The 13,043-nt window shown below is 41.5% G+C and overlaps 2 protein-coding genes across 7 annotated transcripts in view; one reads left to right on the forward strand and one right to left on the reverse strand.

Annotated features, from left to right (window-relative positions):
• The window catches only part of LOC147261126 (MAGUK p55 subfamily member 7-like), a 26,479-nt gene extending 14,968 nt beyond the window's left edge, over nt 1-11,511 (reverse strand). The window contains exons 1-7 of one of the 4 annotated variants that reach the window (XM_086203014.1): nt 11,158-11,511; nt 10,077-10,125; nt 8,941-9,024; nt 8,566-8,674; nt 6,794-6,871; nt 5,344-5,424; nt 1,868-2,002 (exon numbers count right to left, since the gene is read on the reverse strand). In XM_086203014.1, the coding sequence (XP_086059140.1) occupies nt 1,868-2,002; nt 5,344-5,424; nt 6,794-6,871; nt 8,566-8,658 (387 nt within the window). In that variant the 5' untranslated portion in view covers nt 8,659-8,674; nt 8,941-9,024; nt 10,077-10,125; nt 11,158-11,511. The other 3 variants (XM_086203012.1, XM_086203013.1, XM_086203015.1) reach the window with 3 other exon arrangements.
• LOC147261127 (WW domain-containing adapter protein with coiled-coil-like) overlaps nt 11,164-13,043 on the forward strand; it is an 18,292-nt gene continuing 16,412 nt past the window's right edge. For 2 of the 3 annotated variants that reach the window (XM_086203018.1, XM_086203016.1), the window contains exons 1-3: nt 11,165-11,476; nt 11,920-11,953; nt 12,551-12,740. In XM_086203018.1, the coding sequence (XP_086059144.1) occupies nt 11,436-11,476; nt 11,920-11,953; nt 12,551-12,740 (265 nt within the window). In that variant the 5' untranslated portion in view covers nt 11,165-11,435. Of the gene's footprint in view, nt 11,477-11,919; nt 11,954-12,550; nt 12,741-13,043 lie in introns of all 3 variants that reach the window. The other variant, XM_086203017.1, reaches the window with a different exon arrangement.

Below are 13,043 nucleotides of genomic sequence, written 5' to 3' on the forward strand. Positions count from 1 at the left end.
CCCTCCAAAAATGTGCACACATGCACAGACAACAATGCTGAAAGTATGCGGTGCGTCACAGCAGATACATGGCAACAGAGCCGTGGAAGAACTGACTGAGTAAATTCCTGCTTGAAGAGAGCGAGACGCATCCCAGAGGCAGGAGTCCAGGCTGCTGAAGGAAGCTTTTCTTATGTTTCCTGTCGATCCAAAGCCTTTTGTTCTGCTACACCCTGGCATACATGACTTTGGCTGCCTTGTCATTTGGCAACATGGCATGAATTCAATCACGAGACATAAATTCAACTTTTACTCTTTTGGATATGTTTATGGCTTTGAAATCTCAAATATTATTGTTGGATAAATTACACATTTTCAAGCACAGTTACCCTGTTACATGGTTGTCTTAACATAAAAAGTTGCTTTTGTGTGCGGAGCAAGGGTAAGCAAACCTAATTAGAAACAGGCTGATCTGTTATAATCTTGTTTCAGAGCAATTGTGATGATTCTCTTGGAAAGAGTGAAAAATTACACTTTTATCTTTAGAACAAGAGACTTGCTGCCGAGATTTAGATCAGAACACTTATACCTCTCTGTGAATGCTAACGTAACTTAGCTGTTTCCTCCTGTTTTGATCAAGTTCCTGTAGAAGTGGGAAAGTTCCGATCTCCAAGTTGAGAGAACTGAATGGCCGTTGAACTCAGAATATCAAACTAGGAAAGTGGGAGATTTTTGAGACCTTCGGGACGAATGTTTGACGTCAGGCGACATGGCAGCCTCTGTGCTGCAAGATGAGAAACATACTTGCTTTGAGCCCAAATAAGTCTACTGAGTGGATTAAGGGCAAACTCAGTGCAGGTGACTGTGATATCGAATGATGCTTCAGTTTACTCTGGTAAATTTGTCCTCATCATGGAGCTAGTTTTTGTGCAGCTACGGTAATGTTAGCCTTCTGGCTGGTTACATACCCTTGTCTGCCCGTGGAGCGCCGCAGGGATGACATATTTCTGTCACCCAACCAGGTTGTTGGCATCACTTTGGGCTCCCTCAAGCAAAAGCTAATGGAATTCGTACACTGGATTTCTAATAATTGCAGAGAATAATGTAAAATCTGTAGTGAGCCATGGTTTATGAGCCTTGCATACTTAGTTCAGCAAGATCATCTTCAACGCTGCTGTCATGATTTTGAAGCATAAATACGATTGTTAGTCATAAACCAAGTTCATCTCTATGCTATGCACCAACTACACCAAAGACACATGACTCTGATGTCACCACAACTCCTGGAGTGTCACATTTACTGACCCGGTGTTGAGAGCTCTTAAGCGAGTGTGAACATCGGACCCGATTTCAGGCATTCAACCAAAAACCCAATCAAAAAACAAACTGACCTTGGGATGAGAGAAGCAGATGTTCAGCAATGCCAAGGTACTTTTGGGTTCTAGGTCCCTTTCCTGACTCCACTTTCTCCTGTAACTGACTGAAACCAGTTAAAATATTTACCTCCTGCGCCTCATTTCATTTTAGTGAATTTGGGCCTGCAGGTAGTTTGTCATTTTCTGTATTCTGACAGCAGAAATAGAAAATAATTCCAGAGGGGTACCATGTTTGTTGTCATTCACACTCTCACTAGGAAGTGGGACAAAAGGGAACTTTTTCACCTCCTAGTCGCATGAAAGCACGATGAGTCTCGCTGCTACTCAAAGATAACGACTGATAACTAAAGCTACTTATTTATTCTAAAATGGCATTGAATTCCATGGCAAGAAATAAGTATTTTTCCCCAAAATGTCAAACTTTTTCTTTCAGCCACACAAGAGAAAATTCCTTTAGTTTAGTTTTTTGGGGGTTTTTTTGTACGGTGCAACATGAATATGTATTTACTGACCAGAGGCTCTTTGGTTTTAACCAGACTGACGATCTTGACTGAGTCCTCCTCCTCCTCCAGCGCACCTTCAGGTATTGGTGGCAGAGCGGGCTCGAAGTCTCTCTGAGCTACAGCATCATGGACAGACAGAAGACTCTGCAAAGACAAAGAAATGTGGTGAACATGCCGATCTGCATTCAGGTATTTGGGATCCTGTTGAGAAACGTGGCGCCGGGGCCACTACATTCTCCACTGCAACTCACATTATATAGAAAAAAAACGGTACGGGCTAAAGCCTGCGGTGAACTCCAAATGAAATGGAAACTGATATCTTGGCTGTCAAGTTGCTGTCAAATTTGGCAAAGTGCATAAATACCAGTTAGATCACTTCACCAGTCTGTTGGTTTACATCAAGATGAAGGTACCGTACGGAATAGAACCAGTACTCTCGCAGGCTGCTCGTGCAGGTTTCAACCAGTTGTTTGAATGTTTCGCTCAAAGATGATCCACGTTTGTTTAGAGACAGCAGGTGCAACCAAGCCCTGCTGGGTAATTAAAGACGACTGGTTAGTGAATGAGTGTAAAAGTTCCATCAGCTTTGGCAGGCACACCAGACCCCCTACATTAAATTAAGCCAAATAAAGGACCTTCTTTCTGGTTGAAAAAGCTTCACTTTTGCTGGTGCCAACATGCCAAATTTGATTTTGCTTGGAACGTGCTGCCAGCCTGCGGGCCACCTGAAAGCAGCCCCCCCACAACCCTAACAGTGTCTCTGCCTGCAGTCGCTGGCTCTGCTCAAACATCACACATGACTAAGAAAGTGCTTTTCCAGTGCAAGACTGTGAATTGATCTATGACTCACGATTAATGCCCAGACGGTTCACGTGAGTTCATTTGTGTTAACTTTGGCAGTGTGAAAAATCCCAGCTTTGTTTGCAGAAAACAATATTCTGGATAAAGGTCTGTGCAGTATTATTGGAAACAAAAACAAAAAAAAGTAAAAAGAAATAATGAAAAATGGGAAGCATCTCCTCATTAACATAATTTTTAACAATCAGCCAATCCATCTGTCAGCCGGTCTACTTGTCATCCCGGGGTCTATCAACAGTTGCTCCACTCAGAAGCTGCCAACAAATGTGTCTCTGGCGCCCTTCAGTTTCAAAACACAAATACTCATTAACAGAATATTATACCTTATGTCTCTCATAAGTATGTGTGAGCTCCTGCGTTGGAGCCAAGCACGAACAGGTCATTAAGACTGTTTAAACAAAGTTGTTAGCTCTCAGCTGGCCTCGGCTCACCATTAAGAAAAGCCACAAATTCTAAAGAATCTGTGTGTGTGTGTGTGTGTGTGTGTGTGTGTGTGTGTGTGTGTGTGTGTGTGTGTGTACATGCCTCCACATCAGTGAAGACTAATAAACACAACTTGGGAGTAGATTAGTTTCAGATCCAGCGCAGCTCATAGATGTCAGCACCTCTCAGCTGGGAGAATGATGAGGTGGAATCAATTTAAAAACAAATTTACAGTTGGACTACTTTGTCACTTCGTGTGACCCATATAGAGGCAACTGTCGGAAACAAAACGCTACAAGCCCTTTGATGTGTGTCTAAGCTCCTGTGTTCAGTCGCCTGAACGGGATCTGAGCAGCTCATTGACGAGGAACGAGGCTCTCGTACAATTTTTGTGTTCGTGATGTTAAGGAAATGTAAATGGGACTCTGTTCTCATCCTTTTGCATTGGTTCAATGGAATGCTGGGAAGTAACAAAAGCTTTTGATTGGATTACATTATTGCGTCATTAATGGTTCATTTGAATGTCAATTACAGAGATGAAGTCACTGAAAGGAATAGAACATTTTTGGGAAATTGGTTTATTCATTCTCTTGCCCGGAGTGAAATGAGAAAATTGATACCACTCTGACTGTGAAGCTACAGCCAGGAAATAGTTAGCTTAGCCTCACTGAAACACTGGCACCAGGGGAGAACAGGTAGCTGCCAGCGCCTCTAGAGCTCACGATGGGGTGGATACAGACTGAGCGCCACGTGTCAGTCTACCAAAAAAAAACAACAACAAAAAAAAGTAGACTTCTTTTACTGACATTACAGGTGACTAACTGCTTGTTACACAGGACAGAATACTGAGTGTTACGCTGAGTTCCAGTTGAACATGTCTTGGATCTGTAACCATGTTCTTGCATGATCCAAGCGCTGGTATTCACTGGTACTGGGAATGGCTGAGATGCCAATCAATGCGTGTTTTTTAACTTTTCCATCTATGGAATGTGGTCGACTCGGGTGTGATGTCACTGAGTTCTGAGGCAAAAGGAATGCAGCATCAGTCTCCCACTCTTTCACATTCTTCCCATAATACCTCTGTCAATACTTGTGTCCACCACTTCGGTGCCCTAAATGCAGGTTTTCAGGTTTTTAAAGGATTAAGAATTAGTGCTGGTTGCTCCTGATCCCACCACAACTGGCAGGCATTTTCATTTTTCACAAACAGAACTGACATTTGCATGTTTCTGTGTTAACTATATATATATATATATATATATATATATATATATATATATATATACATATATATATATATATATATATATATGTGTGTGTGTGTGTGTGTGTGTGTGTGTGTGTGTGTGTAGCAATGTGTATATATAACTATATATACATATATAACTGCATATATATACATATACACACACATATATATACATACACACATATATGTGTGTGTTTATGTGTGTATACATATATATAACTATATATACATATATAACTGCATATATACATACACTCATATGTATATATGTGCGTGTATATTTTTGTATATACAACTCGCTGTCTCTCTCTCTCTCTATATATATATATAGAGAGAGAGAGAGAGACATATATATATACATATATATACACACACAAACACACACACACATATATTTATATACATACATACATACGTATGTATGTATGTATGTATGTATGTATGTATGTATGTATATATGCATGCTAGCCTGGCAGAAACCTCAAACCTGGCTTGTCCAAAGCAAACTAAACGGAACAAATTACAGCAAGCAAATTAATCAGTTCGATGTAAAAGTGCTGTTAGCTATTTTGTATTTTAACTAAATAACAAATACTAGAATCTTCTCACCCACTACTTGGAAAGAAAATCAGGTTTGTGCAGCTATCCTTATGAGGACATTCCATTGCCTTCCATTCATGTGGACAGCCCAACCAAAACCCTCATACTGATCCTAACCTGAACCTCACCTTGACTCCAAATGTATTCAAGAACTCAGAAATTAACTTCTGCTGCATTAGGATCATTTTTGGTCCCCATGAGGACTGGAGAACCTGATAAGGTTAGTGTTTGTACCAGAAAAAGGTCCCCAATTGGTAACAAAATATAAGCACACATACACACACAGACACACACGCACACACATATGCTAGTGAGGCTGACAGAACACGTGTCTGTGAAAGAAAATACTGTTCACCTTAAAGTGGGGCTTGGTAAAGAGGGCAACCAGTTCTTTGACGTCCTCTCTCCACACATGGTATATCAGGTCTTCAAACAACTGGAAGCGGAGGAGAAGACACGGTATATTTCAATTAGAGGTATACATCTGTGTCTAGACTACACGCTCCTATCCCAGAGAAACAAGCAGAGGCACAAAATGGATTAACTGAAATCCAGTATGATTCAAGCCCCAGTGACACATCATCAGTACCGTCATTATTTCTTACGGCCTACACTGTCATACGGCCCCATTCACCTCCTTTGCTTGTCTCTGCCTGAACTATTTATCCGTGTTCCTGTTTTGGTTTTGTGTGTTTCGCCACTGTTGGAAAAAAAAAACCCTCCTGAATATTCAAGGCTACACGACAGCTGTGGCGACAGATACAGCAGAGCAGCCTTGACCGTCAGCAGCAAGTGGAGGGGCGGCGAGTGACTGTGTGCAGTCGCCGTCTTGTCAAGCATATTACTGTAATGACTTCTACTGCTTCAAGATGTCGAGGCACACTCCAGAGACACAAAGCATGAAGGTCATTAGTTTCCACTGTGAGCAAACAGAAGCCTCTCTGAGGGGAAACAGACTCATGGTTTGGCCCTTCCAGTAGGTCCTGATGATTTAAGCCAGGCGGAGAGTGGCTGTCGAACCGAATCTGAAGCAAAGGGAGTGAGACGCGGAGTGTACAGGAGAGGATGGGGTAGATGGTCAGTATGGAAAAATGGCAGGAATTACAATCCATATGGCAAAAGGAGAGAATAAAGGAAGGTAACTGGGAGACAAGTGGGAAAGGATCCAGGAGGAGAGGAAGGATGTGGAGGGGATGTGTAGGTTGGGATGGAGGGAAGAGGAGATGGAGGCATACTGTGAGGGAAAAAGTATAAAAAGATTATTTATTTCTTTGCAAAAGAGAGGAAAAAGCAGAAATGAAAGTAATCAAAATGGGACATGGAAGGTAGTGGGAAGAAGTGGACCTGAACATATGACAAGGATGAGGAGGACTTGTCTGTGAAATCTGACGCAGCCTTGAAGAAGCTGGACCGGGTGTGCCATTTTGGGTCATAGCCGTACTGGGATTTCTCTCTGTCACTTTGTCTTAAATCTGTAATTAATTGTGCTCATTCAACCTGAAACATTAGACGATACACAAAATGATTTTAGCAGCCTCCTGCTCTGCACTGTCCTCAGTGACCTCACTCCTGGCTTACAGATACAAGATTTTAAACACAGCTTTCCAACTAATAATAACAAAGGTGACAGACTTTGAGATAACATTTCATGGAATTACAAAAATGTATGCTCTGCTCATTGTGACAGGAAAGTCATCTGTTCAACAATTTGAACGATGGGACGCCGTCCCCGCTCCCTGTGCTGTCAACCTGTCTTCCTAAGCAGTGTGTCTATCTGCAAAAGATGTTTGGGGAGAGTCGCTTACATCTGAGGCCAGACTCGCAGCGTGCTCTTGGATCGGGTGGGGGCTTCGCTTCTCAAAACGCTTCAGACACTCGTGGATCTGTGGAGTCGGTAAAGTATCATAATAAATTACTTCTCCGCAAATACAGCAAATCCCTAAACCAGATACTTAGACTGCTAATGAGAGCATTCATAATGAGAAGACGGCGACAAATACTTAAGTTATCTTAAAACATTTGATTGATTTAAGTGAATTAAAATTACATCTTCACCAAACAAGGGTTCAAACAGCTGCCAGGGAGATGTCAGCGAAGCGCTGGAACCCCCGCATTTTAAATGTGGGGGTTCCCCGTGGGTGAAGAGCTTTGAGGATGTTATTAGCAGGGGTCTACCTGCGGCTCTGACACATGGTGCTAAAGAGGACAGTGTGCTGTGCTGAGCAGGAGCCCTCTCAAGAATCAGGGAATCATTCATGGATCTTTCATATCCATGCCCTCCCTAACGGGCCGGGTTCTGTCCTCACCAACTGTACGCCATGACTGTTTTTGTTGACTCTTGTTATTGGAATTTGTTGGTGATCTATGAGGAATGGAGTACTGAACAAATGTGTCATTCGAATGAAAATCACAAAAAGGAAAAACAGATCACAAAAAAAAAGAAAAACACTGATTAAGTACAATGTTTCTTTGCCAGAACCTGAAAAACTGTGAAAGGTAACACCAACCACCATGGTCGGTTTGAGTGGCACGGCTGTCTAAGAGGTGGACTGTCGTCTAAAGTTCTGACTTGAGAGCTTCACATGAATGTTATCAGTTTCTGCTGCTTTAAGCTTTTAATTCACACATTTCACAGGCACTTCTTTTTACTGAATTTGCAGTTGTCAACAATGAAAAGCATGAACAGTGCAGTACAGATCATTCTTGATAGAATTAGCTTTTTAACCATTTTATAAACCATGATACGTGACTATAGATTAGCCAACAACACACAAGGTGGGAAAGTACTTGTATGTGAAAAGCTACCACCCTCTTTGAGCTGTTAGGTGAAGCATTGGCATCCTTGAGAAAGACTGTTTCAATAATACTTCAATACCTTAGTATTACTTTAATATGGGAGTGAATTATTTCCTATTTTGATTGTATAAAAAGAGTCAGAATGCAATATATTTGGCCTTTTCCTGTATTACATAGGTATCCTCTCTTCAACAGTAAAAGTAATCTCACTCTCACACACACACACACACACACACACACACACACACACACACACACACACACACACATTTCTTTTAGTCCCTCTTTTGGGGGATTTACTTATACAGACTTTCTTGAAGTTCTTGGAGAGTTACCCAAACCACTACTTTCCTGAGCCCTAACCTTAAACCACAAACCCCCCCTCCACACACACGCGCACGCATGCACACACACACACACACACACACACATACACACACACACACACACACACACACACAAACTGACACATACCAAAAGGTGTAAATTGAGTTCCATAACACAAAATCATTTCTCTTCATTAATGATTGAGTACTACTTTCACCTGTATACAGAATTACTGTATTATGTAGTTTCATACTTCTTAAACTTAAGCACATCTTCGTCCAGTACTATACTTGCGATATAGCATATTTAGACAATGGTTTCAATGACTTTACCTTAATCTAGAATCTGACCACTTCATTCACCTCAGTTTTTTAACCATCACTGATCACCTGCAATACTGTAGTGACAGTAGATGGCGCCGTCACGTGAAAGAGGGCGTGAACAAGTGAAACACCTTAAAGAGCAAGTGAAGCTTCTTCTCCATCAACATGCTGTGGAGGAAGCGGTAGTCCTCCTCCGTGTCTGTGTGGGCCTCTGTCCCCGACATGACTGATGGTAATAGCCTGCAAACACGTAGTCGAGAGTGGTGAGGGGTAGTGTGCACGCACACACACACACACACACACACACACACACACACACACACACACACACACACACACACACACACACACACACACCCCCATTAATTAATGAACAGTCTGCTTGCACCTGCTCATTTACAGTATGGAAGGTCAAGAAACCAAGAAAAAGGTCACAGATTAAACTGAGAAGCGTGCACTTTCACATGGCATCCTCCAAAGATTCTAGCTTACAGTGCTTTATTTACCTGTGTTTTAGGCTTTACGATTGTCCAACCTGCTGCTTCTTGGCCGTGTCTCTGTGCTCTGTTTGGCCCAGCATTGTCCTCAGCCTATAAGAACACCAAAACAGTTGCTTTTCTTTGTAATTATCTCTATATAATCAGTCGAGTGAGAGATGAGATCTGAAGGTATTGGAGACAGGACAGAAACGGGTGGCACTACTGGGATATTACTGCCCCCTAATGCTGGTACGAGATACTTCAGCATCTATGTGATGTAAAAAAGGCTGCATAACTAATTAAATCAGAGTAAGGACTGTGTTCTGTAGGATATTTGGTGTTCCTGGTTTTCCTTATCACATTTAACTGATGACTGATGTAGTAACAAATTACAAATATTTTTTGAATTACTGCACTTAAATTGATGTTTCCGGTTGTTTTTCTCTGTCAAATTTCTACTTGTACTTTCTACATTTTAAAACAAACATTGAATTTTAGAAACAGGGTCATTATTTTAGTGACGGATGACAAAGACCAAGGAGGGACAGTCCAAAACTAGAGCCTGCATGTTTCAGAGAGGGATGATGTGTTCCTGCTGAGTTTGAGTTCTTCTGTCCAAAAAAATCCAAATAGTTTCACCGAGCAGCTCGCACAGTTGTCTCAAGCATGCACTGCGCTTTGGATGCTTTAATAAATATTATTGTGTTATATTTAGTTTTTTTCTGCTTTTATGTGTTGTTTTTGAAAATCAATAAAGTGTAAAAAAAAAAAAGACTTGACAGTTCTTACATACTTCTGAGTACATTTAAGAGCTTGTACTTGTTTACTTTAACTTGAATAAATAGGTTGATCTCGTACTTCTTGTTTTTGCTTTGCTACTTTTATTTTTTATTTTTTCCACACAAGTACCTGTATTGGATGTGTGTACTTTGACCACCTCTCTTATTACACCAAACTCCAAAAAAACAAAAAGAAAGACTTACTGATCTAAAATCTACTTAAACACTGAATCGGAGAGCACATTTCAGAGAGCATCCATTAAAAAGAGTATTTATTCCATTGTGGATTATGAGATTTAATCTTGGGTGCAGCGATGTCCACCCTTGCAATGTTCAGGGAGTAGAAAGAATAATTCAGCAAAAGGACACAAAAATCCCACTCACCAGAGACTGTTGGAGTTGTTCTTAGGCTGAGAGCTGGTAGGCCACATCCCTTTAACAACCACAGAGGAGGAGGATGAGCGGCATTTCAACATCCACTTGTCTACAGAGCTTGTCTAGCACTCATCTGGACCAGAGTGTAAAAGAGCCTTTCTCTTATTCAGTCAATATCTGTCAGGACTGACCTAAATCAAGCCAGGGGCCAATCAATACAGCAATCATGGGGCAGTGGACATAATAGCCTCAACTCGTCCACACTTTAGACAAATATCCACACAAATGGATCTGAGGTCAGCAGCTGATTCACAGCAGTACCCTTCTCTTAAATCTGCTTTTAACTCTCTTCATTACACCAATTTCCCTGCTTTTCTTGATAAGAGTAATATATGCGTTAAGAGGACAGCATTGTCCACAACAATAACAGGAGGAGAGACTGTTGGTGGTGTATTTATATCAGGAGCACTATGTGAGCTCGTGGCTATTCACCCTGTGCAGGAGCTGAATCATCAACCATCAGTGTAACATTGTGAACAAAGTCCATTAGATTAAGTTTTAAATCATCATAATGGGCTGTGGAATAAGCAGAAACTCCATTTTTTTTACTGGAAAGACTCTGGGTGTCTCTGAAAATTGTCGGCAAACAACCTCTTCTTAGTGCTAAGAAAGAGCAAAAACAAACCGAGGTCAAGGTGTTGAGGCCGTTAATGTATGAGAAACGCACCAGACTAGCGGACATATCGTGGGTGTGTCCCAGAAAATGGCCAGCCAACGAGATAGGAACGAGGAGGAGGAGTCCACAGGAGCACCAGCTAGCTTCCTTTTTAGCTGCGTCACGTTAGCCAGAGACAGCTAGGCTAATACAGGAAATGCAACAGTGTTCTTCAAAATAATAGTCAAGTAGCGTCACAACTTTGACAGACAAACGCTGTAACTATACTTGTTGTTTAAAGTATCTTTTTAATTTTAAAGGCGTATACATTTTCTTCAATTTAATATTCATTTTTTCGTCGCGTTGTCCTGAATCTAAAGTTTACACTTTTAACGTGAAAGAGTAAACCGGAACTCATTTTTAGTTAAACATTACCGAGGAGTCCGTCTTCTCCGTTTCCGCCTGCCCTGCTGCTTTCTGCTGAGCGACATCGGCCGAGCTAAGCACACCGTGTCTACATGCCAAATGATGCACTGAGGGTGGTTTTTCTTCCAGACCACCAGCAATGTTTGGTGCTCGGCTCGTAGGTGTCTGTTTAGTTGGGTAGACTGAGTCCAGGAAGTCGAAGAAAAGAGAACTGAGAGAACAGACAGAAAGGAGGCCACGGTTCCCCCTCTCACACTCACACATACACACACATCACCACGGCCTTGATGGTGATGTATGCAAGGAAACCAACAAGAGTCAGCGATGGGTAAATCAAACACGAGCTTAAGCGATTTCAGAAATAAATACTTCGGATGTATCGCGCTTGGAGATTCGCACCACTAGGGGCGGTCATCGATGTTTGCTGCTAACTACTAGCTGTCGATGCTAATAGCTAACAGTTCGCAAATGGTTGTGGGTTCCGGATATATTCCGCAGCGAAGACTAACACAGTGTTAGCTAATTGGCTTAGCATCGAAAACATCCCTATATTCAACGTGTTTCATATGATATGTTTTAAATATATGTGGTATAAGTGACAAGATGACCAAACAGCTGTTGCTAGGAGAACGTCGTGAAGCTAATTTAGCTAATAGTAGCTAATGGTTTATCGTTTATTTTAAGTGATATTTTGATATTGGCAAACATGAGAATTGCCAAATAAGATGTACATTATTGTTTATTAATGCCCTTTTCTTGGTTTCTACACAGGTGCACCGACAGAAGGGATTCTCAATCCTATCAGGTACGATTTTTATGTTGAATGATGTGGTCATCAAAGTATCGAGTCATTTTTCCATCAATAAATTCACTCATGTTTGACTCTGCAGGTAGGGCAAACCAATCCGTCTGTTTTTCAAATTAATGGCATGCCTCAAGTCATGAGCTCATGTCAGACTTCCCCTGATATTTACGCTTATATTAACTGTGGAGTAAACAACCTGCTGAATATATTTTCTGCTTAAGTTCTCTTGATGACCGACTCTCTGTAGCGTTCTCGTTTTACACAGAGACACTCATTGCACTAACAAGTTAAAACAGCGTATTGCAATTTTTAATGTAGGACAGGCAAAATGGACCCCATTTGACCAAATGTAGAGTGAAATTTTGAATTTTGCTTCTGTCAAAATAAAATACAGCATGATTGAGTTGAAAAGTTCCTCTCTGTGTCTGAAGATGTCATTTTGAGCTTTTCTCGGCTACGTTTGTGGATATTTGTTGTTATCACTGTTTTATTAATCCATAAGTTTTAAGCATCACATTCACATGGAAGTTGTGGAGACTGTGAAGAAACTTCTCCAGTGTTTTGGCACATGCCAATCTGCCATGTTTATCCTTTTAGACCCATAAATCTCAGCCAAAGAGCCAGACCAACAGCGTTCATCGACATGACAAAGTACGCGACGGCTCGGTGGATCCCACGCCCCCTTATAAGATGCTCCGGCGCTCGGATGAAAGCCCTGTCAGCAGACATGGTGATGGCACAGGACATGGCAAGGCTAAAGCCTCTCACACAGTTCGAGGAAAAAATGGTAAGTGGGGATCTGGTGGTCATGCACATGCGTGTTCCGCTAAAGTGTAAGTGTTCCTGGGAAAAGGCAGGGTGCTGCTCCTGCAGACACTTCAGAGAGATGGGAACCATCAAATCGAATACCTCCTGATTCGTGTCTGGGTTTTCATCTGTGCTAGAGTTGCTTTAACTTCATTTTCATGTTGGTCCCTCACATGCAGTGTTGATCATGTATATGCCCATACTTTTTTCACTCCTGAGGAAATATGTGGAGAGTTTAAAAAGCAGTATTGATCTAGATGTGACATGAAGGACAAAATAAAGA

The sequence above is a fragment of the Aulostomus chinensis genome, chromosome 5 (assembly GCF_037954235.1).
Source record: "Aulostomus chinensis isolate RoL2024-O1b breed Wild chromosome 5, RoL_Achi_v1.0, whole genome shotgun sequence".
NCBI classification, from domain to species: domain Eukaryota; kingdom Metazoa; phylum Chordata; class Actinopteri; order Syngnathiformes; family Aulostomidae; genus Aulostomus; species Aulostomus chinensis.